Source organism: Rattus norvegicus, chromosome 2 (genome assembly GCF_036323735.1).
Source record: "Rattus norvegicus strain BN/NHsdMcwi chromosome 2, GRCr8, whole genome shotgun sequence".
Lineage (NCBI taxonomy): Eukaryota > Metazoa > Chordata > Mammalia > Rodentia > Muridae > Rattus > Rattus norvegicus.
Window position 1 is genome coordinate 195,048,038 of NC_086020.1, and position 22,748 is coordinate 195,070,785.

General features: G+C 40.2%; 2 protein-coding genes across 6 annotated transcripts in view; one reads left to right on the plus strand and one right to left on the minus strand.

The window, feature by feature from the left end:
• Capza1 (capping actin protein of muscle Z-line subunit alpha 1) overlaps window positions 1-5,063 on the minus strand; it is a 45,066-nt gene extending 40,003 nt beyond the window's left edge. The window contains exon 1 of the mRNA NM_001109625.2: window positions 4,738-5,063. Within this exon, the coding sequence (NP_001103095.2) occupies window positions 4,738-4,776 (39 nt within the window). The 5' untranslated portion in view covers window positions 4,777-5,063. The remainder of the gene's footprint in view (window positions 1-4,737) is intronic.
• Window positions 4,902-22,748, plus strand: part of St7l (suppression of tumorigenicity 7-like) — a 69,817-nt gene continuing 51,970 nt past the window's right edge. For 2 of the 5 annotated variants that reach the window (XM_063281647.1, XM_063281646.1), the window contains exons 1-2: window positions 14,430-14,529; window positions 21,078-21,117. Coding sequence is in view for 3 of the 5 variants with exons in the window: in NM_001007639.1 (NP_001007640.1) it covers window positions 5,501-5,714; window positions 8,130-8,212; window positions 11,229-11,394; window positions 12,993-13,047; window positions 14,414-14,529 (634 nt within the window). In the remaining 2 variants the exon portion in view is untranslated. Of the gene's footprint in view, window positions 5,715-8,129; window positions 8,213-11,228; window positions 11,395-12,992; window positions 13,048-14,413; window positions 14,530-21,077; window positions 21,118-22,748 lie in introns of those variants that run through there. The other 3 variants (NM_001007639.1, XM_063281643.1, XM_063281644.1) reach the window with 3 other exon arrangements.

The window sequence follows — 22,748 nt, forward strand, 5'->3', positions numbered from 1 at the left end:
TCAATTCTCTCCCTTCACATTTACACATGTTCCAACAGTGAACTCGGGCACCAGGTTTGCCCAACAAGTACCTTTACTCACTGAGCATCTCTCACTACCCTAGTTGTATTTTCTACATCTCTACTACATGGTTTGATAAACCTGTTTCTAGAAGGAGGAGGAGGAAGAATAAGAGGAGGAGGAGGTGGCTGAGGCGGCGACAGCAGCTTTTATAGTTTACACGTATAATTCCAGCATTCTGGAGGCTGAGACAGGATGTCAGTTTCAAGGGCAGCCTTGGTTACATAACCAATTTTAGGCTAGCCTGAGCTACATACTAAGATCTTGCTTTAAAAACAGAACAAAGCAATTAAACAAAAAGAGCTTAAAAAAAAAATCCTTAATCCAGGTGTGATGTAATAGGCACATGCTTATAATCCTCGCATCCCAGGAAGCTGAAACAGGAGCACCCATCGAGTGAGGAGACTGTGAGCTACAGAATGAGACTGTTTCAAAACCCGAATATCCAATGGGACAACCAAAACAAAAACCAAACCAACTCTAGCAAATGATACCACTGTCTAAACTAAAAGCAGACACATCTACATTTCAGCATTTTTAAAGGTGTATGCACATATTTTATTCATTAGGTTAAAAGGAAAACCATGCTAATCAGTATTGTTCAATCCTAGAATTCTTTTCACACTGCTGGAAACAAAAAACAAATAAAAAGAACATTAAAAAAAAACCCAACAAATCAAAGCTGAATCATGAAATAAAACAGATGAGGCAGAGAACACAAACAAGTCACTCATCTCACACTTCAAACTTCCTAATCAGGTATCTTGATCTTGGTAAGCATTTGGAACTAAGTTAACTGAAAAGGGTAAGTACCTGGAATAGTTCACAGAAATTCAACTACCAGATAAGACTAGAAGCACTTAGCTGCTGGTTAGTATATGTCTCACTTCCTGCTTTGTTCAGACAGCTCACTCTATTTCAGGTAATGATGCAGAAGTGGAAAAAAGGATAAAAAAAACAAAACAAAAAACAAACAAACAAACAAACACCCTTCCTCTTTAAAAACGATAAAAGCTGGGGTTGGGGATTTAGCTCAGTGGTAGAGCGCTTGCCTAGCAAGCACAAGGCCCTGGGTTCGGTCCTCAGCTGGGGGGGGGGGGGGGATGATAAAAGCTTTTGCAGCTGGTTACAAAAATGATTTTACTTGCTTTTAGAAATGTTTGAGGGGGGGAAAAAAGGCCTCAAATGCCAAACTTATGTCCGGGCTTACTGTGTTCACAGAACATACAAAGATAAGATTGAAAACAGAACAATAATAACAAAACAGACCAACCCCAAATCAAATGTATTTGAAGTCTTCAACAAGAAAGAAGAAAATGAACATTCTGGATTTCTTTCAAGAATTCAAAGTAGAAATTACTGCTCGAATAGCCTGTAGACCCGGGGACTCTCCAAGGGACTTTGCAGATGCCTGTGAGTACTCTACCACTGACTGACTTACATGTCCAGTCCATCTCCCACTTCCCTTCCATTTTTTGAGACAGTCTCACCAAGTTTTCCAGGCTGTACTTCATTTGCTTTGTAGCCTGGACAGACCTTACATTTTTCTATCCTCTTGCCTTGGCTTCCTAAGCAGCTAGGCCCTGAAAGATTTAAGATTAGTTTGTACTGCTTGGATGGTAACTCACGACTGTAAGCCTGCACCAAGGACCTCAAGACAGAAGTGTCACTGGGAGTTATGTCTGGGCTACACAGTGAGTTCCACATCAGCTTGAGCTACAGAATTCAGACTGTCTCAACAAATCAAAGTAAACAAACAAACAATTACTGCAAAAATATCATCAGGGCTACTTGCTTATGAATCTCAAGACATTCAAGATTAGTATAATCTTTTCACAGACACAGACAGACAGACACATACACACACACCCCACTGCAAAACATTTTATTTTTTGAGAAAGGGATCTCATTTATGTAGCTAAGCATGGGCATGAATTCCTAATTCTTTTTGCCTTTATCTCTCAAGAGCTGAAATTATTATGGACAGGTACCACCAGGACCAGCCTTTTCCGCTAGCTTTTCAATTTCTGTTAAGAATCAATTAAAGATTAGAAGGAAAAGCAGGCAAAGTAGGTAAGAAGCTCAAAAATCAAGAAGTCTTACAAAGCCCTTTCTTTTCCTTCTTTTCAAGACAAGGTTCTTGGCTGTCCTAGAACTTCCTCTGTAGACCAGGCTAGCCTCGAACTCACAGAAATCTGCCTCCCAGTGCTGGAATTAAAGATGTGTCCCAGCATCACTTCCACCCAGAAAGCCTTTCTTTATAGTCATAGATTTAGAGAGATGTGAATGTGCCTGTCAACTCTGAGGAAAGGAATCTAATAAAATTACAGGAATCTCAAGTTACTAGGGTCTCTTTATGTAGTCCTGGAACTCACTATGTAGTCACGGTTGGCCTCAAACTCAGAGATCTGCCTGTTTCTGCCTCCTGAATGTTTGGATTAAGGGCATGCACCACCATGCCTGGATCAAAGCATAGGGATTTTACTGTATCATTATACTACATATCTACATTGATAAAGACAATGTAGTCAATTAATAAAAAACAAAAACAAAACAAATAAAAAAATCTCTATTAAACCTAGAACCATGGGAGGCAAAGACAGGAGGGCAAATTGGAGATCAGACCAGTCTACAGAACAAGTTTCAGATCAGCTAGGGATATATAACAAGAATCTGTCCCCCAAATACAAAACATCAAAAGCTCTTTACTAAAATAGGAATAGGATTTATCAGCAATTTATCAGCAGACTTACTACTTATTACTGGCTTGTTTATCATTATTAAAACTAAGCAATAAAGTTAAGTATCATGGTATGTGCCTAGCACCATTTGAGAAAGCCTGGCAGATTAGGGTTGGGGTCATTCTTGGCTGTATAGTGAGTTAGAGGTTTACATGAGCCACATAAGACACAGTCTCAAGAAATAGAATAAAGTTTCACTCTAACTTAATGTTATGTGAACCAAAAGTATTTGTTTTATAATAAACGTTGTCATAGTTTTCTTTGTGTGAGTTTTGATTTCTTAGGTCTTTAATATTTATAATACTCAATGTTCAAATAAGAGAAACCAATACTAAAGTGTTATTTGGTGGCTTTTTAGTTTTTGTCCTACTAACAATGAAGTTCAAACACAGGATGTTGCACATGTTAAGTACTCTAGTAACAAACTGCCATCCTGGTCCCTGTTAAGTGTTTATAAAGGTGCTAAGCACCCTTTTCAGCATTTAAAGACAGTGGCTCATTCTTACACAGGTATATATTAAGTTATTCTTTTTGAAGAAGTGATCAAAAATAATCTGTTCCCCCCCCAACAATCGGTTGGACCCCCCCAGTGCAGGGGAATGGGGGGGGGCGGTAAGGGGGATGGATGGGGGGAACACCCGTATGGGGGGTGGATGGGAGGTAATGGGGGCTTATGGACAGGAAACTGGGAAAGGGAATAACATTTGAAATGTAAGTAAAGAAATACATCTAATAAAAAACAAACAAAACAAAACAACAAAAAAGAACCCAGGCAGATTTTATAGAACACCGGAGGGCACATACTTTGCTAACAGGCACTGCAGGAAACAAAAGACACATTCTTGTCCCATAAGTAGTTATCTAGTGAAACCATTTTAACTTCTAGCCACCCTAAGATTCTGTGTTTATGGAAGAACCTGGCACTTCTTTCCTTTTTGAACAAACTGTTTAGCAAATATATGTGGTTGTCAGGAAAAGTTATCCTATCAAATTTGGGATACACCCTTGTATTTAAAACACCTTTAAAGATCTAGGCACACAAACGACATTCTGACAACCCCAGCTATAAAGCACTACAGTTGGTCATCAAAAAAGGGTTGGGTGTTTCATCCAAACTGAATGTGTTAAATGTGAGGTTTATTTGCTACATAACCTTTCTGGAGTTGAAACAAGTCTGTTGCCTACTTCTCACGGTTTAACCGGAAGTAAAAAAAACTACTTTGAAAAAAAATTATAGTTAAAACAGAAGAGTCGGAGTCACCTTGGGGCTAAACGTGCACACAAGAGAGCATAAGCAGAATAAAGGTGTTCGTCAAATTCTTAAGCAAATCCCTTGAGGTTTACTGATTTATTTTTATCCAATTAGTTTAGTCGTCAGTAGTTAAGAAAAGATGAGGGTGTGTAGGTTAGGTGGACAGGCAACACCAGAGGACCTCTCCCTGACAAGGAGTCCTGACAGCAAAATCACTTCCTGAGGAAGGAGGAGCAAAAGGGAAGTTAAGGAGGCCACTCTGATCAGGAAGTGACTCGTTCTAAACTAACCCCAATCATACCTATAAATGGGGGGATGGGGTGAGCCCCAACAGCCAAAGGCGGTAAAATAACTGCTGCCTGACACGTCCCGACATCACATTCTCCTCCTCTCTTACACAGTAAAGAGTCTACAGTTAAGTCAATCAGACAAAGTGTCTCCTCTTTTGAAGGAAGGTTGTGTTCGGTCCGGAATGAAAAGAAGAGTTGAGGAATGGGGGACTGGGGCCACCGTGAGGCAAACGAAATCTCCTTTAAGGAAGGAAGCGTCCCGGATGCAGAGGGAATATGCTAGCACCGGGAAACAACCTTCTTTTTCCAGGGGTCACCACCAGGTTTCCCACTGCTGCCGGCTCGGACCCCTGGGCCTCGTCGGGGGAGGAAGTAAAAGAGGCGGACCCCTTACCTTCTCCTCATCCGACACCCGATCCTCGAAGTCGGCCATCTTGGCTGCTCTGGCCCAGCCCGGCGGGCCGGCGCGAGGCAAGCCGGGAAGGAAGCTGAGTGGTGGAATCACCGAGGGGGCCGTCAGAAGGACCCGCCCGGAAGCTCCGGCCAAGAGGGCGCCATGTCAGTTCCGCGCGGGCGTGACAGCTTAGGGTGGGAGCGCTCTAGGAAGTCGACTTTCCCCTCAGGGTTTTGCAGTCTTAACATCTTTCTCACTGGGTTTCAGTCACTTTCCCATTCGTCCTGGAATGCTTGGTGGCGTGTCTCGACTGTCCATGGCGCCTGGGCTCCCTCTGGTCAAGTAGCAGTTGCTACACCTAGAAGTTTTCCTGATCCCGTTGGTCTCGTAGGCCGCCGAGTCCAGTGCACTAAGAGCTGCTCGGCTCTAGGAGACATCAGTACTTTTCCAACGCCGGCACAGGGCGAAAGGTGACCCCCAACCACGTACGGAACCAAAACCACTTCTCTCCAGCGCCACATTGAGTCCGTTTCCTGCAGAATAAGTGCCACCATCGGATCCTTCCCCGCCCTCCTAGAGGACTAGGTAGCCCCAGAGTAGGCCACCTTCCAGGCGTTCCGCCACCTTCCAGACCTCCGTCCAATTCCCCAGGACTCAGCCTAGACAGAGGCCAGCTTCAAGTCCGCCACTATCCCAGGATTCCCAACTCCGGGTTTCCGGCCCTTCTCCCCTCCCAGGTCCCGGCGCCTGCCGGAGACGCAAGATGGCGGACGGAGACTACTTCGCGGAAGCCGCGCGGGCTGTGGGGTGTCCCCATGCACCTGTTCCCGGCTTGGGCCTGGGCCCGCCGCTGGGCTGGAAAGAGCGGCTGAAGGCCGGGCTGGCGAACTCTGGGTCCACGCTGTGGTTCCTGGCGGGGCTGGGGCTGCTTTACGCTCTGAGGGTCCCGCTGAGGCTGTGTGACAACGTGACAGCGGGTGAGAGGCCCAAACCTCCTGGACAGTCGGGGACAAGCACCAAAGATCAGAGATTCTCAGGGAGTCATGGAGGGCTTTGCAGAAGGAAATTGGTGTTGCATGCTCCAGTGGGTTTATTTTTTCTTTTGGGCCACAGCAACCCGGCAGCTAATTGTTAAACCTGTGCTGCAGTTTACCGGCCCCTCCCTAGAGCTCTGAAGGTTCGCCCTCTCTGTTCTGCCTACGTTACCACCGGAAAAGCTACCTGTCAAGCTGCAAGCTTCAGGTAGTAAGGCAGAAGAGAGCATTCCCAGATAGGTACACACAATGTATATACATTCTTATTGCTTGCAGGGCTCTTTGAAAAACCGTACCATTGAGTCTCCAGCTGCTGAACTTAACCTACACCAGAAACCTAAGATAAGCATATCTGTAATACAAGATAGAAAATGCTATGATTTTAGTGGATCATACTTTTATTGTAAGACGGTTCAATTAAGAAACGTTTTTCGTAATATTTTTATCCTTCAGACTTTGTTATGAGTAATAAGATAGTACAGGAAAGAGAGAGAGGAGAGAGAAGCACTGACAACAGTGAGGTTGTTTAGTATTTTCCTTCCGCAGTTGTACAGTGTCACGGGGCCTGGGCTAAAGATAAAATTTGTAAACAGTGTTGATCCATGCAGATTCTGCAAATGCTATTCCTTAGCCATAGGCAGGATGAAAAGATGGGGTCCTGGACCTTTTGTGGTGTTATTGCAGAATTTATTTCTGCAGCCTCAGAAGGTGGAAATATTTCTATTAGAGAGTCCCATGAGATGACATGAAAGACCATAGGATAGTGCTCTAAAATGCTTTGGGTATTTTAGAGGACAGGCACCACATACGGTCTAATTTATCTGTAATAGTTTCATGACGTAATTTGTGTGCTCATTAAAATGCTGTTCATTGAGTTGTTCATTTATTTTTCTACTGTTGTTGTCTTGAGGCCAGGATATAACCAAGACTGACCTTGAATACCTGATCCCTTGAGCCACTTCTTAAGTGGCGGATTTAGAGACATATACTAGCTAGCCTGGCTTTAATTCTTTGTTTAATGTATGTAGCTGTCTTCAGACACACCAGAAGAGGGCATCAGATCCTATTACAGATGATTGTGAGCCACCATGTGGTTACTGGGAATTGAACTCAGGACCTCTGGAAGAGCAGTCAGTGCTCCTAATCTCTGAGCCATCTCTCCAGCCTGTAGCCTGCCTTAAAAATTGTTTTTATACACGTCCCTCTTTATAGTCCAGGATCTCCTCAAGCTGGAGACCTTCCTGCCTTGGCCTCCAGAATGTTAGTATTGCAGGTTTGAACTGTCAAGCCTGCTAACTTTGGTTTATCGCCTGTGTTTTGACTACATGTACCCTTCAGATGAAAGCAGTTGACTATTGCAGATTTTTGTTTCTTTTAAAACTCAAAATTGGGGCTGTGGATGTAGCTCAGTTGATAGAGTGCTTCCCTGGCATACAGGAAGCCATGGGTTTCAATCCATTGCACCCATAAACCAGGAATGCTAATACACACTTGTGATCCCAGGACTGGGGAGATAGATACAGATACAGTTAGATGCAGTTGTATTTTACCAATACAGGTAGATACAGTTGTTCAAGGCCATCCTCAGATCCACAGTAAGTTTGAGACCAGCCTGGACTGTGTTAGACCATGTTGTGAAAGTGCATTTAGCTTTTTATCCTTATATATTTGCTGATTATATTTTAGATTTTCAGAGAAGCAGACTAAATTATCTCACTGTGACTTGATTTTCTTTCTTTGACCTAAATATGGATCCTAGGGCCTTATATACACTCATTTTGATTTGCTTCTTATTTAAGTAAAGAACAGTATAAAACCCCACTTTTATATACACGAGAAGATTCTTAAGATATGAAACAATGGGGACTAAAAGTCACTTTTGTTTTAATAACTTTTTCAAGTGAATTTCACATTAGGTATTAATGTAGACAGTTACTGACTTAGGGCAGTCAGCTCAGAATTTTTGAGCTTTGTAATAGGAAAAGCTGCCTGCATTCAGTAGAACATTTGGATTTTGATCTTCTCCCAAGCTAGCATCATGATCGCTACGTTACTGGGCAGCAACAGTAAACCGCTGCCTCCCATTTTGCACATTCATACAAAATGGAGCGTAAACAACCAGTGCGGTCCACAGCATTATGTTGCTAAGTAACGGCAGCTGGAAGATTAGAGATGCAGCCTACATTTTTTACTTGCAGTATTTTCAATCTATAGGCTTATTTGAACATAACCTCATCAGAGGCCAAGCTTCTTTACTGCTCACCTCCATCCATTTATGCAGGTAAACGTACTTGCATAATTGCAATGTACTTCAAGTTTGTACTTTGTAAAAACTCTAATGTTTTCTCTTTTTAACAGTGACAGGATTTTTAAGTTCACTGACACCCAAGTTTTATGTGGCACTTACAGGGACATCTTCTTTGATATCTGGACTAATATTTGTAAGTAGTTTCTATTTTCTTCACCCCTATTTTGAAGATTGTTTATGTATTTTAAAGTTTGTTTACGTATTTATCAATCTATAAGTATTTGTTAGGAGTTCCAGAATGTGTTTGATAGTTGGGAAAAGTTACCTAGAGAAGCAAGTTTGAGACAAAAACCATGTTTCCTTATTGTCTTTTAGAGAGAGTGGTAGTGTTAATTACATGTTAGGTTTCTTTGTGAGATAGGGTCTCATAATGTAGTCTAAGCTGGCCTTGAACCCAAACTGGCTCTTTTGCCTCTACCTCCTGAGTGCTGGAATTACAGGGGGGAGTTACCATGTTGGACTTCATTTATTATGTATTAAAAACTTGTACACAGAATGGCAGATGGCTCAGCAGGTGTAGGTGCTTGCTGCTAAGCCTGACTGATGACTTGAGTTTAATCTCTTGGACATATGGTGGAAAGAGAGAGAACCAACTCCTATAAGTCCTCTGATTGCAACTCCTATATGCCTGCGTACTCATAAACACATAAATGTAATGATTAGAAACAAAAAACCAGAATACCCTGAATACTCTAATCAGGGTAAGGTTGGTTGAGATGGATCAGAAGTTTAATGACCAAAGGGCTTATACTATTATTTCAAAGTGAATGAGGGACCGGGGAGATGGCTCAGTCGTCTTAGACTTGCAATGTAAACATGAAGACCTGGGTTCAGATTGCTAGTGCTCACATAAAGGGTTAGGAATGCTTGCATGCCTGGGAGCTAGAGACAAGAGTGTCCCTGGGGTTTGCTGGCCTGCTAAACCAGACAAATGAATGAGCTCCAGGTTTAGTGAAAGCAAGGTAGAAAGTAACTGAAGAGAACCTATTACACATGCACACATATATAAACATCAATCCTTCACATGGAGACTAATGAAATGGGTTATTCTATAACTACTGTTATCAAATTTTTCCATTTTCCAAATAGTTTCAAGAGAATTTGCATGTACAGAATTTATCTACTTTAGAAACAAGATCTCTTGTAAGCTTGAACTTATTCTGTAGTCCAGGAGGTCTTAGCTGCCTGGTCCTCTTCCTTTTACTATACAAGTATACCCCATCATATCCAGTTTATGCAGTGCTGAGACAGAAACTTAGGGTCTGTGTATATTAGGTAAACACTTATAACATTGGGCAGACTATAATTTATGTCTGGAATTTAGTATTCACTTTCTCTAAACCCCGAATGTTTCAAAATGCGAGAGTTTAGTTTGTATTTATGAGTAAGCCACAGAAATGCAATGAAGTAAATATCCTGAATGTCTGTTTATGGGAAGGTAATAGTATTCATCTCAAAGAATTGTGGGAACTAAATGAGGTAATACTAACAAAAGTTTGTACCATGAAACTTGGCTTAGGGAGTACTTACTGACTTGCCTCTTATTCTGAGAAGCCACACAATAAGGGACCACATTTGATTTTAACTCAAGTTTTGCTTCAATAAGATACTACTTTTTAGGGGTTGGGGATTTAGCTCAGTGGTAGAGCGCTTGCAAGCGCAAGGCCCTGGATTCGGTCCCCAGCTCCGTTAAAAAAAAAAAGGAAAAAGAAAAGAAAAAAAAAGATACTACTTTTTATTTAAAAATATTTTTAAATTATGTTCTTCATTAACATCTCTAGGTTCTAGTGTTTCTTATTGTATACTTTGGGAAAATTCTGCTACAGATAAAAAAGTATTAAGTATTTATCATGCCATCTTTTCTGTTCTTTTTTTCCCATCTGTAGGTGGCGCTCTACAACTTTAGTAGGAATTGGAGTATTTCTTTGACTTTTTTTTTACTTTTTGTTTTTTGGGTTTTGTTTGTTTGTTTGTGAGGTGTTTTGTTTTTGTTTGTTTCATTTTGTTTTGTTTTTTTTGAGCCAGTTTTTCTGTGTAGCTTTGGATGTCCTGGAACTCACTCTGTAGACTAGGCTAGGCTGGCCTTGAACTCACAGAGCTCCACCTGCCTCTGCCTCCCAAATTCTGGGATTAAAGGCATGCACTACCACTGACAGCTAAAATAGTAGGACTTTTTTTTTTTCTCTCTTGTTTTTTCGAGACAGGGTTTCTCTGTGTAGCCTTAGCTATCCTGGAACTCACTCTGTAGACCAGGCTGGCTTTGAACTCAGAGATCCACCTGCCTTTGCCTCTCGAGTATTAGGGTTAAAGGTGTGAACCACCACCACCATCACTTCCTGGGTCTTTGACCTTTTTTAATCTTTGAGATAAAGTTTCAAAATGCAGAGAGTTTAGTTTGTATTTATGAGTAAGCCACAGAAATGCAATGAAGTAAATATTCCTATTTTTTAATAGCTTAACAACTTGGACAAGAACTTGTCTCAACCATGTTAATAGCATTGCTGAATATTAGACCAGTACTTTTTGGTTCAGAAAGCACTCTATTAGGATTCTTATTAAATTTACTAGGTAAGGAAACGGAGGCTCTGAGATGTCAGAGATTAATTGACTTGGCCAGTACACTCAGTTAATAAATAGGGGATCTGGTGTGAAGTTTGGAAGTTTGATCCTACTTTAATATTAATTGCTTTAAAATAGTTTTGAATTGTGTTGCAGATAGAATCAAATGACAACAAAACATGAAAAGGTCCATTATAGATTACATACTCTTATTCCTGTATTGAAACTTCCCACTATGTAGCTTGTGCTGGCCTGAAATTTATGATCCTCCTTCTCTATGTGCTAAGAGTTGAGACTAGAGGCAGGTGCTGCCACATCTGACTCACTCTTAGTATTCCTTAATGCCTTTTAGCAAGTGTAGAGTGTGGCCTAAGCTTGTCTAAACTTCATGACGAATCCATAAGAAGGGTGTTTCACTTTTACATGGCATCTGTGTCTAGGGAATTTTGGGTTGGATTTTTTTTTCTGCTCATTCCCTCACCCACCCAAGAGCAGATTGTGCATGTGAAGTGCTGAACTAAATAGGAGCAGCTCTTTAATTTCTATTTACGGATTGCATTTTGAGTGAAAAAAGGTTTCCTTTATTACAGATATTTGAATGGTGGTACTTTCATAAACATGGCACATCTTTTATTGAACAAGTGTCTATAAGCCATTTGCGGCCACTGATGGGAGGAACAGAGAGTAGCATTTCAGAGCCGGGCTCTCCTGCCAACAGCAGAGAAAGCGAAACCCTTAGACATCACCATCTATCAGGTGATTTTTTTTTTTTTTTTTTGGTGATGTTTTCAGAGATGTATAATTAAGATTGATTTCATTACAGAGGATAAGAAAATCAGTCTCAAAACAATAGATTAAGTAATTGGTGTTTTTATGCCCCCTTCACATGTAATGACATTAGGAGAATAGGGGCTTAGTGGGGTGATCAGATCATGAAAGTAGAACCCTCATGGATAGAATTAATGTCCTAAGGAAAGAGACTCCAGAGAGCTATCTACTCTTGTCACTTTATGAGGAAATAATAAGAAAGTGCCATTTACAAACTAGGCACTAAAACTGCCAGCACCTTGAACATGGATTTTCCAGCCTCTAAAACAATAATAAATGTGTCTGTCTCTATTGTTCTTGTCATTGTACTACAAATGGAGTAAAGCACAGAGACAACCCATGGCTGATATAGAGCCCCTTCTGTTTTGTAGCCTGTCATCCCAATTGGTTATTTATTGAGAGTTTCACTATGTAGCCCTGACTGGTCTGACACTCTCCCTATATTCTAAGCTGGTTTCAAACTCACAGAGATCCTTCTGCCTCTGCCTCCAAAGTATTGGGATTAGAGAGGCACACCACAGTGCCCAGCCAGAAGCAGTTTTTAACGTGTGGTCCACGGTGCTTATTCTAGTTTTAGCCATCATATTTACCTTTTATTTACTAGAAAAAAAGAAAAGCCCTCACTTCTCCTGACTCACCCTACACTGTTCAGAAGCATCTAGCATGGACAATGCCTGGTTCAATTCCCAGCAGTACCAAACAAAACATGTCTAACACATAAAATACTAGCATGTGGGAGATTGAGGCAAAAGAATCAGGAGTTGAAAATCATCCTTAGCCAAGTTTGAAGGAACTCTGGCCTACATACAGGAGGGCAAAGGTTAAGTGACATCGTGAAGGTGAACCCTTGATCTAATAGGATTGTTACAAGAAAGGGGGTGAAGATAATTCTCTTTCTCACTACCACTGGAAGACAGGAAAAAGGCTGCTGTCTCTAAGATTGTCTAGAGGCTGAAGGTTTTTGAGATGCATGTCAGACACACAGACAGTTCAAGTGCTGTGGTCGCAGATGTGAGAATGTGAGACATGACAGGGTCTCCTCAGTTTTTATTTTTCTAACCCTTACTCTGTGTTAGCCTGAGCATGCTATACATCTTGTTTTGGGGTGTGTGTGTGTGTGTGTGTGTGTGTGTGTGTGTGTGTGTGTATAATAAAACAACTCTAATCTATGTCAGGTAGTTCAGGTGGTTGTTGACATGACTAATTCTCAGTCTCATGCTAACACAAGTTAGTTCCAGAAGCTGTGGTAGGATCTAGGAATATAGGAGTGGATGAAGTTTTAGTAGATCCTATTTTAGAGAGGAAACTGAAAACTGAATTATGAACAAAATTCCACTGAGACAGAAATACAACAATGACTATATTTGATTCTGATTTGATCCTAAGAGCAAGGGTGACTTGTACCTTTTTCATATTTGTGGTGTATGTAACTGGCTTTGTATATAGATTACAGGGCTAACAGTAAGTGTTGGTTAGTGAAGATTTACCTGAAGTTGATTGAACTAATCTTTCCTCTTGTTTTTCAGAATGTAAGGTCTGGAGAAACCCTTTAAACCTCTTTAGAGGAGCAGAATATAGAAGGTAAGACGTTTGCTTTCAGCACAAGTGTGGGTTTGAGGTTAAAGTACTGTGGGTGCCTGTCTTATAAATGTCTTACAGCCTCTTCTAATTGGAGATACTGACTGTATTAAAGTGAATGATTAGCTCGAGTAGGTATCACCTTGACTGTGTTTACTTTTTTTTTAATATTATAGAAAATAACATCTCTTTAAAATGTATTCTTTGACACTTTGATCCATGTATGTAATATATGTGTCATGCTCATCCTCCATCCTCCATCCTCCCCCTCTTCCCCTTCCCAAGTCTCAGTTCTACTTCCTTGTGTTTTCCTTCTGTGGCCCTCTGGATGTAACCACTGGAGCAGAAGTCATCAGTGTCTCTCCTGCCACCCTGAACAGACGTTATCTCCCCTGGGCAGGACAGGCCTGAGGGCTCCCGTCCCTTCTATTGACTGAATGTTTAATGGTTCAGTCTTATGTAGGCCCTATGCAGGCAACTGTAGTTGCTGTGAGTTTGTGTCATGGCCTTGTCATACTCTTAAGACAGCCTTTCATAGTCCTTCTCCCTGTGGTTCAGATCTTACAGTGTTTTCTGTTCCTATCCTTGATAGAGGTGCTAGGGCACTTTTTGTTTTTTTTAAATATAAAAAAACCTTCTGTTTCTATTGTTTTGAGACAGGGTCTTATAATGCAGCCCTGGCTGTCTTGGAACTCACACAGACCAAGCTGGCCTTGAATTATGGAGATCCATCTACCTCTGCCTCACCAAGAATGCATTTGCTTACTGTGCCCATTTTTGCTTGTTTGTTTTGTTTTGTTGTTATTTTTGAGACATATCTCTAGCTGCCCTATAAGTCAGTATGTGGACCAGGCTGGCCTCAAACTCACAGAAATATGCCTGCTTCTGCCTTCCTAGAGCTAGGATTAAAGTTGTGCACCACCCTGTCCCACCTTTGTTAGTTTTTTAAACTAGGATCTCCTGTAATCTTGTTGTATGGTTTCGATTTCATATAAATCTTTATGAGAAATTTCTTACTACTTGAAAAATTTATGCTTAGTCTCTAGCTTTTAGAGCATTTTACTGAGTAATTTATTGGTTTATTTTAGTTTTGAGACAGGTTTTATTCTGTAATTCAGGCTGTCTTGAAATTTGTTATGTGGTGCAGGCTGGCCTTCAACTCACAGGCAGGACCCACTATGCCAGGCTGAGCGATTTATTCTTTCCTGTTGATTTTTTTAATGTTTTATTGTTGAACCATAGAGTGTTACTTTTTAACTCCTTACTGAAATAATAAGCTTTAAAAACACCCTGAAATAAAACTGGTAGTCACTTATTTTTAGAATTTAAGTGTCTCTTGTAGCAATTGAAACATCTTTGTTTTCTACAGATATACTTGGGTGACTGGGAAAGAGCCACTTACTTACTATGACATGAACTTGTCTGCCCAGGATCACCAGACCTTTTTCACCTGTGAAACAGACTTTTTACGTCCTTCAGACACAGGTATGTATTCATGCTACAGACAGTGATTGTGAAAATTATTTCAAGTGTTCTCTAGAGTAATTATTATAATATACAGTCACTTGGCTTGGAGTTATTTACATTACAGATAAGAAGTTCAGATTAAAGTAAATTATGATTATAAACTAAATAACTGAACTATTTTATAAGAATTTCAAATTGTTCTGCTATTTTATTACTTAAAACAATTTGAGAGCCTGGTGGTGGTGGTGGTAGTGGTGGTGGTGGTGGTGGTACACACCTTTAATCCCAGCACTCTGGAGGCAGAGGCAGGCAGATCTCTGAGTTCAAGGGCAGCCTGGCTTATAGAGCTAGTTTTGGGAGAGCCAGGGCTACACAGAGAAGCCCTGTCTTGAAAAGAAGAAATTCAGATGACATAGCAGAAAATAGTATCCATTGGTTTAGTCTGGGAAAGAATTGCCTGATAGCAAAGCAGGAACTGGGAGAAAGATAGCCCGTGGGTGAAGTGCTTAGCGTGCACATCCAACAACATGAGCTCTGGTCTCTAGAACCTGTGTGAATGTGGACATAGCCCTGCACAGGCCTATAACCCCTGCATTCCTATGGGGAGATGAGAGACAGAGACAGGAGAATCCACAGAAGCCCAAGAGCCAGCTAGAACAAGTAGACCCTATTACAAACATCATGGAAGGTGAGAACCAGCACCTCATCACCTGTACTCACACATGCATTGTACACACTCACACATACACACACTCACACATGCATTGTACACACTCACACACACACTCACACATGCATTGTACACACTCACACATGCATTGTACACACTCACACATGCATTGTACACACTCACACACACACACTCACACATGCATTGTACACACTCACACACACACTCACACATGCATTGTACACACTCACACACACACACTCACACATGCATTGTACACACTCACACATGCATTGTACACACTCACACACACACTCACACATGCATTGTACACACACACACACTCACACATGCATTGTACACACTCACTCACACACACTCACACACACACACTCACATATGCATTGTACACACTCACACATGCATTGTACACACACTCACACATGCATTGTACACCCTCACACATGCATTGTACACACTCACACACACTCACACACACACTCACACATGCATTGTACACACACACACACTCACACATGCATTGTACACACTCACACACACACTCACACATGCATTGTACACACTCACACACACACTCACACATGCATTGTACACACACTCACACATGCATTGTACACACTCACACACACTCACACACTCACACACACTCACACATGCATTGTACACACTCACACACACACTCACACATGCATTGTACACACACTCACACATGCATTGTACACACTCACACACACTCACACATGCATTGTACACACTCACACACACACTCACACACACACACTGCGGGGTAGAGGAAAGATGTGAACACTGGGCAATGATATGTAGAAGAAACATAGGGTATATGTTGTAGTTTATAGAAGTGTCCATTTTTAGGTCTCTCTAAGCTGTTCCCTACAGAACAGATTATTATGTGGGCTGTGGATAATGCTCAGTGGTAGGGGCTTCTCTAGCATTTTTAAAGCTCTGGATCTGAGAGTCAGTGGCAGGAGTGTATAACCTAAAGACAGGCTGTTTTTTCCAACTGTCCTCTTCTTTGAATACCTTTGCTCTATCTTTGTGGTAAATTTCTAGTCAAATTCTTTAAGATACTTCTGAAAACTCGTAAAAGATAAATTATATGTTATATATTCTTTGATAGAACTATGAATGGATAGATGGATGGCAGGCATTGCTATCACACACTTAAGTACATTAATAACAATCAACACATGGACAGCATGTGTACTAACTTGTTCTTCTCAATCACACTGAGATAAGAACTATTATCAGTTCCCTTTTAAAAAGAAGGAACCGAGCTAGAGAGGTGGCTCAGTGGTTAAGAGCACTGACTGTTCTTCCAAAGGTCCTGAGTTCAAATCCCAGTAACCACATAGTGGCTCACAACCATCTGTAATGAGATCAGATGCCCTCTTCTGGTGTGTCTGAAGACAGCTACAGTATACTTATATATAATAAATAAATAAGTAAATAAATATTTAAAAAAAAAAGAAGGAACCAAGCTTGATATAGTGGTTTATGCTTCTAATCCTAGCACTCTGGAGACTTAAGCAGGAGGATTGCCTGAAGTTTAAGACCAGCCTGGGCTACATAGTCCTTGGTCAGCCTGAGCTACAACATGAGGCTGTTTCAAACCCAGATGAATAAATGGGAAGTGGGGCAAAGAAGGTTGAGTAATGTGCCAGTTACAACTAATAAGTGATAAAGCTGGACTCATCTGGGATGTGGCTCTTAACCCCTGCACTGCCCTGCTTCAGCTGGCTACACTGAGAAATCAGCAGAGGGGCTGAAGAAAGCTAGTTTTTTAGCATTGAAGTGAGCTAATTGTGTCACACTGTTGCTGAATAAAATATGTTAAAGATTGGTGGCAGCTAAAAAGCCAAGGATTCTTGAGTTTATAAGCTGATTCAATTTCTAGTGGAGAAGATCGCTTTATGTCTGAGGACTTGCTGCTTGTGGCCGCAGCAGAAGTTGTGTGTCAGGGACTGCAGCAGAGCACGAGCATTGTCAGTTTATGTTGGGAGCTGAGGCTCTGTGGGAATCAAACCTCATCTGCTCACAGACTGAATCTCAAACATCCCTGAGCTCCTCAGACAGCTTGGTGGCTCTTTAAAACATTTCTGTTTGAATAGTTCCACAGAGAAATTTCAAAATCTGTATGCTTTTTCACACATTTTAAGCTTCATATCATAAGGCTAAGTAATTGCAAAGAATATAATTTTTAGTATATTAGAAAATAGACACATTTAAAAAATAAACCAGCATTCCCTATATATGCCTGTATACTATAAAAAATAAGGTTTTACCTGTGTGTGCATGCCAGGGTAGACGCTTGCAGCCAAGCATAAACTTTATCACTGAGCCATACCTAAGAATCTGAAAACAGCCATTTTTCATCGAAACAAACACTTTTAACAATAGTAAACCATATACAAGTCTTTTTTTGTTTTTGTGAATGAGTCTTGTTCCATAATAATAAATGGCTCATATTTGAGCTTCCTGCCTAAGCCTTCCATGTGCTTGAAATTGCAAGTATAAGCCAGTTTAAGTTCCTTTCTTGAATGATTATCTCACTTATATTATATATAATAATCATAAAATCATATGTATATAAAGTCTGAAGTTACAAATGGAGAATGGGGTTAGATTTCTCTGTCAGTATGATTTGATTGATTAGATTAACAAGACACCTCATTAGATCTTTAAAGGGCATATTCCAAAGAGAGAGAAAAAGAGCTAAGCTTATATATATGTGTGTTTGTGTGTGTGTATGTACAAATATATATATATATATATATATATAATTTTATAATTAATTATTTTATGCTTGAGAGTCTTTTACTACTACTTTTGTAACTTTTTCACAGTAGTCTTTTTATATAAATTTTGAAATTTTAATTATATTTGGCATAAGATTCTGAATGTCATAATGTATTTTTTCTTTGGGGGTTGGGGAGTTTGAGACAGGTCTCATTGTGTGGTCCTGGCTGTTCTGAAACTCATTGTATAGAACAGACTGGCTCAAATAACAGGTTCCTTCTCTGCTTCCCAAGTACTAGGATTAAAGAGTTTCACCACCACATCTCACGAGTATGATGTATTTTTGTAAAGTTTCTAACAGCTATAAGCTTAGCTCTTCTTCTCTCTCCTTGGAATATGCCCTTTAAAGACCTAATGGGGTCTCTTCATTGTCAGTCTAGTCAGTCGAATCATGCTGACAGCGACTTAACCCCATTCTCCATTTCTCAGTTCAGGCAGTCATACGTGTTAGCGTCTCTATCATAACTATCTCTCTTATATATGGGATTTTGCTTCTTTTGTTTTTGTTTTGTGAGGTAGAGTATCTTCTTTAGCTCAGGTTGTCCTCAGCTAGGTTTCTAGGACTGTGAACCCTAGATCAGGATTAAGAGTCTGAGAAACGTGACTTTTAAGCTTTGCCTAAAGCTTGTTCCTTACCAGACTGAGGTGGCACTGCTTTCACTATCCCTGCCAATGCACCCTCTGACTTCCTGTAAAGACCTCCCTTAGAGAGAGATGCTTTTACATACCTGGGGAGAGGAGCTAGTGGGACTAGCAATGGCCATCACTCCTTCATTCAAAGCGTCTAGGGGCCCAGTTTTCTGTTCGTATTTCTTTATTTAGTATTCATTGGAAGAATCTCATGTGGCCCAGGCTGGAGGCTGAGCCACAAACCCTACATACTAATGATGACTTTGAGGGTTTTTGTTTTGTTTTGTTTTTAACTTTAAGATTTATTTTATTTATATGAGTACACTGTAGCTTCAGACACACCAGAAGAGGGCATCAGATCCCATTACAGATGGTTGTGAGCCACCATGTGGTTGTCAGGAATTGAACTCAGGACCTCTGGAAGAGCAGTCCGTGCTCTTAACCACTGAGCCATCTCTCCAGCCCGACTTTGAGTTTGGTTGTGTGGTGCTGGGATTGAATACAGGTCTTTGTGCTAAGCAGCCATTCTGCCAAGGAAGCTGCATCCCCAGTGTGGAAGAATATTCCTCCTCACTGCAAGGTTCCCCCACTGAAAGAAAGGAGTAAAAGGCAGGAATCCTTATTTTCAGGCTCCTTGATTTTGTCCTCAGCCAGGCCTGACAGGTCATGCCTATAAGCTTAATATTTGGAAGGCTGAGGCAAGAGCATTTTTAACTTTATCTCAAAAATAAACAAGTAAGTACCCATCTCCCAACCAGTCTGCTCTCAACACCTAGAGGTTTTGAGCCATCCACACTGGATCTAGGAAGATTCAGAGTGACCAAGGGGCAAGCCTTTTCTTTTGTAAGCTAGAAGTGAGCACACTTCAGGAGAGGGGTTTAGTGATTATGCTTAGGTAGGAAAGGATAAATAGAATAATCAGAGGAATATATATATATATATATATATATATATATATATATATATATATTTTTTTTTTTTTTTTACATTCTATTGGGTATAGGGAAGAGTCGTGCAAATTTTAACTGAGGGGTTTCACATGGATTTTCTCAAGACCACAGGTGTCATTTTGGTCCTTGTAGTTTTCTGTACTTGCAGGGCTGTGAGTGTGTACTCTAGTTAAATTCCGAACTCACAGGAAGACTTTTTTGAGTGAGAATTAGGAATGAACTGTCAGTTTTGTTTTCGTCCTTTTGGCCACTCACATGAAGGAAATATTTTCATCAGGATAGTTGTTATGGCAGAAAAGGCAAGCATGCACATAAGTGTGATGTGCGAACCTCCCTTATTGTCATAGTAATTGTTAAATTAGTAAATTTTGCTCGTTTGAAGAGTTGGTTCAAATCAGAATAAGCAAAAACACCCTCAAGGACTGGTCAGCAGTGTGCTTTGATGGATCTGAGGTAGGAGGATGGCAGAGTGATGGGTAACACTGGTGACCCTGTCTCAAAAAGCAAGATAGAACACTAAGCCAACAGAAACTGTTGTCCAGGTTTATACTATGATGAAAGTTGGGAAATAAGGGGATGGACTTGTGTGTCAATGGCTGTGGTCAGCCAGTGTGGCGGCTGCTTTGCTGTTCACGCAGTGTGTGTGCTCTAAGCACTTTGTTTCTCCTGGGACTTGGTAGACATTTACATCTAGAGTCCTTTTTTGTACTTATTTGAATATTGCAAATATAAATTGGAAATAGATAAGTCTGAGCGAATTGGGTTTTTTGTGTATGCTTTAATTTTAAGCACATCATGAGCTCGTAGCAGTATTGCATAATAAGTTTGTATTTTTATTTAAATTATTCTTAAGTCTTTTTAAAATTTTTTTATTTTTTTAACTTGTATTTCCCTCTTTCACTTTAGACTTGGGTATACCTTGGTTGTGAAGATCAATCTTGAAAGGCAGGAATGATAGCGGATTTGAAAACATGAGAATAAGAAAAATTCTTGAAGATAGATTATATAATTCATCAGAAACAAAAGTCACAAACGATACTGTTTTCATGTGCTAAATTAGCAAAGGTTGATAATACAGACTCAGTGTCCCCTGTCTGAAGTGCTAGTGGTTTTTTTTTTTTTTAGATTTTCTTTGATTTTTGAGATTTGTATGTGTATAATGATACATCTTGAAAATGGGACTCAAGTCTAAACTTTAGAATTCTTTCATATATACATTTTACACATAGAAGGGAAGTGATTTGTGTGTGTGTGTGTTGTTTTGTTTTTTATATTTAGAGATAGGGGCTTATATAGTCCAGGCTAGCCTTTAACTCCTTAACGGTGGTCTTGAGCTCTTGATCATTCTGCCTCAACCTCCCAATTCTGGGATCACAGGTCTGTGTCACCATACCTCTCTTATTGTACATGCGTTTTGACTGCAACCTATCCCATGAAGTCAGGTGCTGATTTTTCGACTTTGGTTTCATGTTTTGTAGTTTGGAGTTTTGTATAGAGATGCTCAACCTGGCTCCAAGGGTAAGAGACTGGGGAAATGGTCACTTTCCTATGCTGGCTCAAATTACAAATCAATAAGTTTATTGAGCAGTTTTTGAGAGTATATATCCAAAATCTTTTAAAGGTTGTACCTATTTTAAATAAACTGTTCTGCCAAGCAATATTTGGTAATCTGTACAAAGCTGAAAGATTATATTTCTTTTCTGTTTTGGTGGTGGTGGTTTGCATTACAGTTCTGAGAATTGAGCCTAAACCTCACACACTGCTAGGCAGAATTTTTTACCATTGAATTTTATTTCCAATTATTTTTGCTTTTTTAAGTCAGGGTCTTGCTGTGTAGCACTGGCTGGCCTAGTACTTGCTATATAACCCTGGCTGGCCTCAAATTCATTGTTATCCTCCTGCCTCAGCCTCCTGAATGGTAGAGTTAAGAGTTTTCACTACCACACCTGGATGAAAGATAGCATTACAGCGTTTTTTTTTTTTTTATTATTGTTGCTGATTTTTGTTTTTGAGACAGGGTTTTATGCAGCCCAGGTTAGCCTCAGACCCCCTGAATAGTGAGATGACCTTGAACTCTAGACCTTCTAAGACCTAGAGTTATAAGTTTATGTATAGTCTACAGTGTTTTTAAAATAGTAAAACACTGGAAATGACTTAACTTTCCATCGAGAGCTAATTAGATTAGTTAATTAATTAGATAAATTATGGTTATATACTAGAATATTTTATCAATACTGATAGAGATTCAGCATTAAAATTGGCCTGTAGATGCTGTACAGTTTGTAGAAGAGCATCCTATCCTCGAGGGCTCACTAGCCTAGCATCACAGTCTGTTTCTGTATCCTGTTTCAGTGTTGCTGCAGATTGATGTTCTTTACTTGGTCAGCATCAGGTGGTGCTGGCTTGCATCAGTTTGTCAAGTTCAGGAAGCATTAGCTGTCAGCTAGCTGGTGACATGTTTGATATGAAAGATGCATTTTTGTTACACATGTGGAATATATTGTCTCATTTTCTGAGCCAAGACTAATATTTTGTTTCCAAAGGAAAACTCAAACATTGTCCACGTTATTCTTTCTGGACAGTTGGAGGCTTTGTTCCAAAGTCAACATTCATAAGTTCTCCATTTTTCTTTCAAAAATGTAAAGTAAGCCAGGTAGCTTTGAGAATCTACTTGGTATGTGTTTGCTTAGCTCTTAAGTGACGTCATGAAGTGCGATATCTGCCTTTTGGTTCAGTGGTAGCAGAACCCATCCTGTTATAACAGAGAACCTAACCTAGCTTAGTGTCGGGGTCGATGAAGCCGAGGTTTTCCAGAGACGTGCTGCACTCTAAGTTACTCAGTCTTCTGTTCCCGTTCTCATAGAAAACACACATCTATACGTTTTTCCTCTATCGAATCAGTGATTAAACAAAGACTTTTTAAGCTTTTGTGTATTTTCAGTAGCTCTATAGGCCCCTCTCAGAAGGTAGAACTTTCATGTTTATTCTAATCTAGTGTCACTCAACTCAGTGTGACATTCACTTAGATACATAAATGCTTGTGTGTAATAATGATATGATTAAGTTAATTACTTTATGTTATGAAAATAGATCATAGAATAATTTTATTATGTAGAAAGCTTCCAGATTTAATATAAATTTTCATGTAG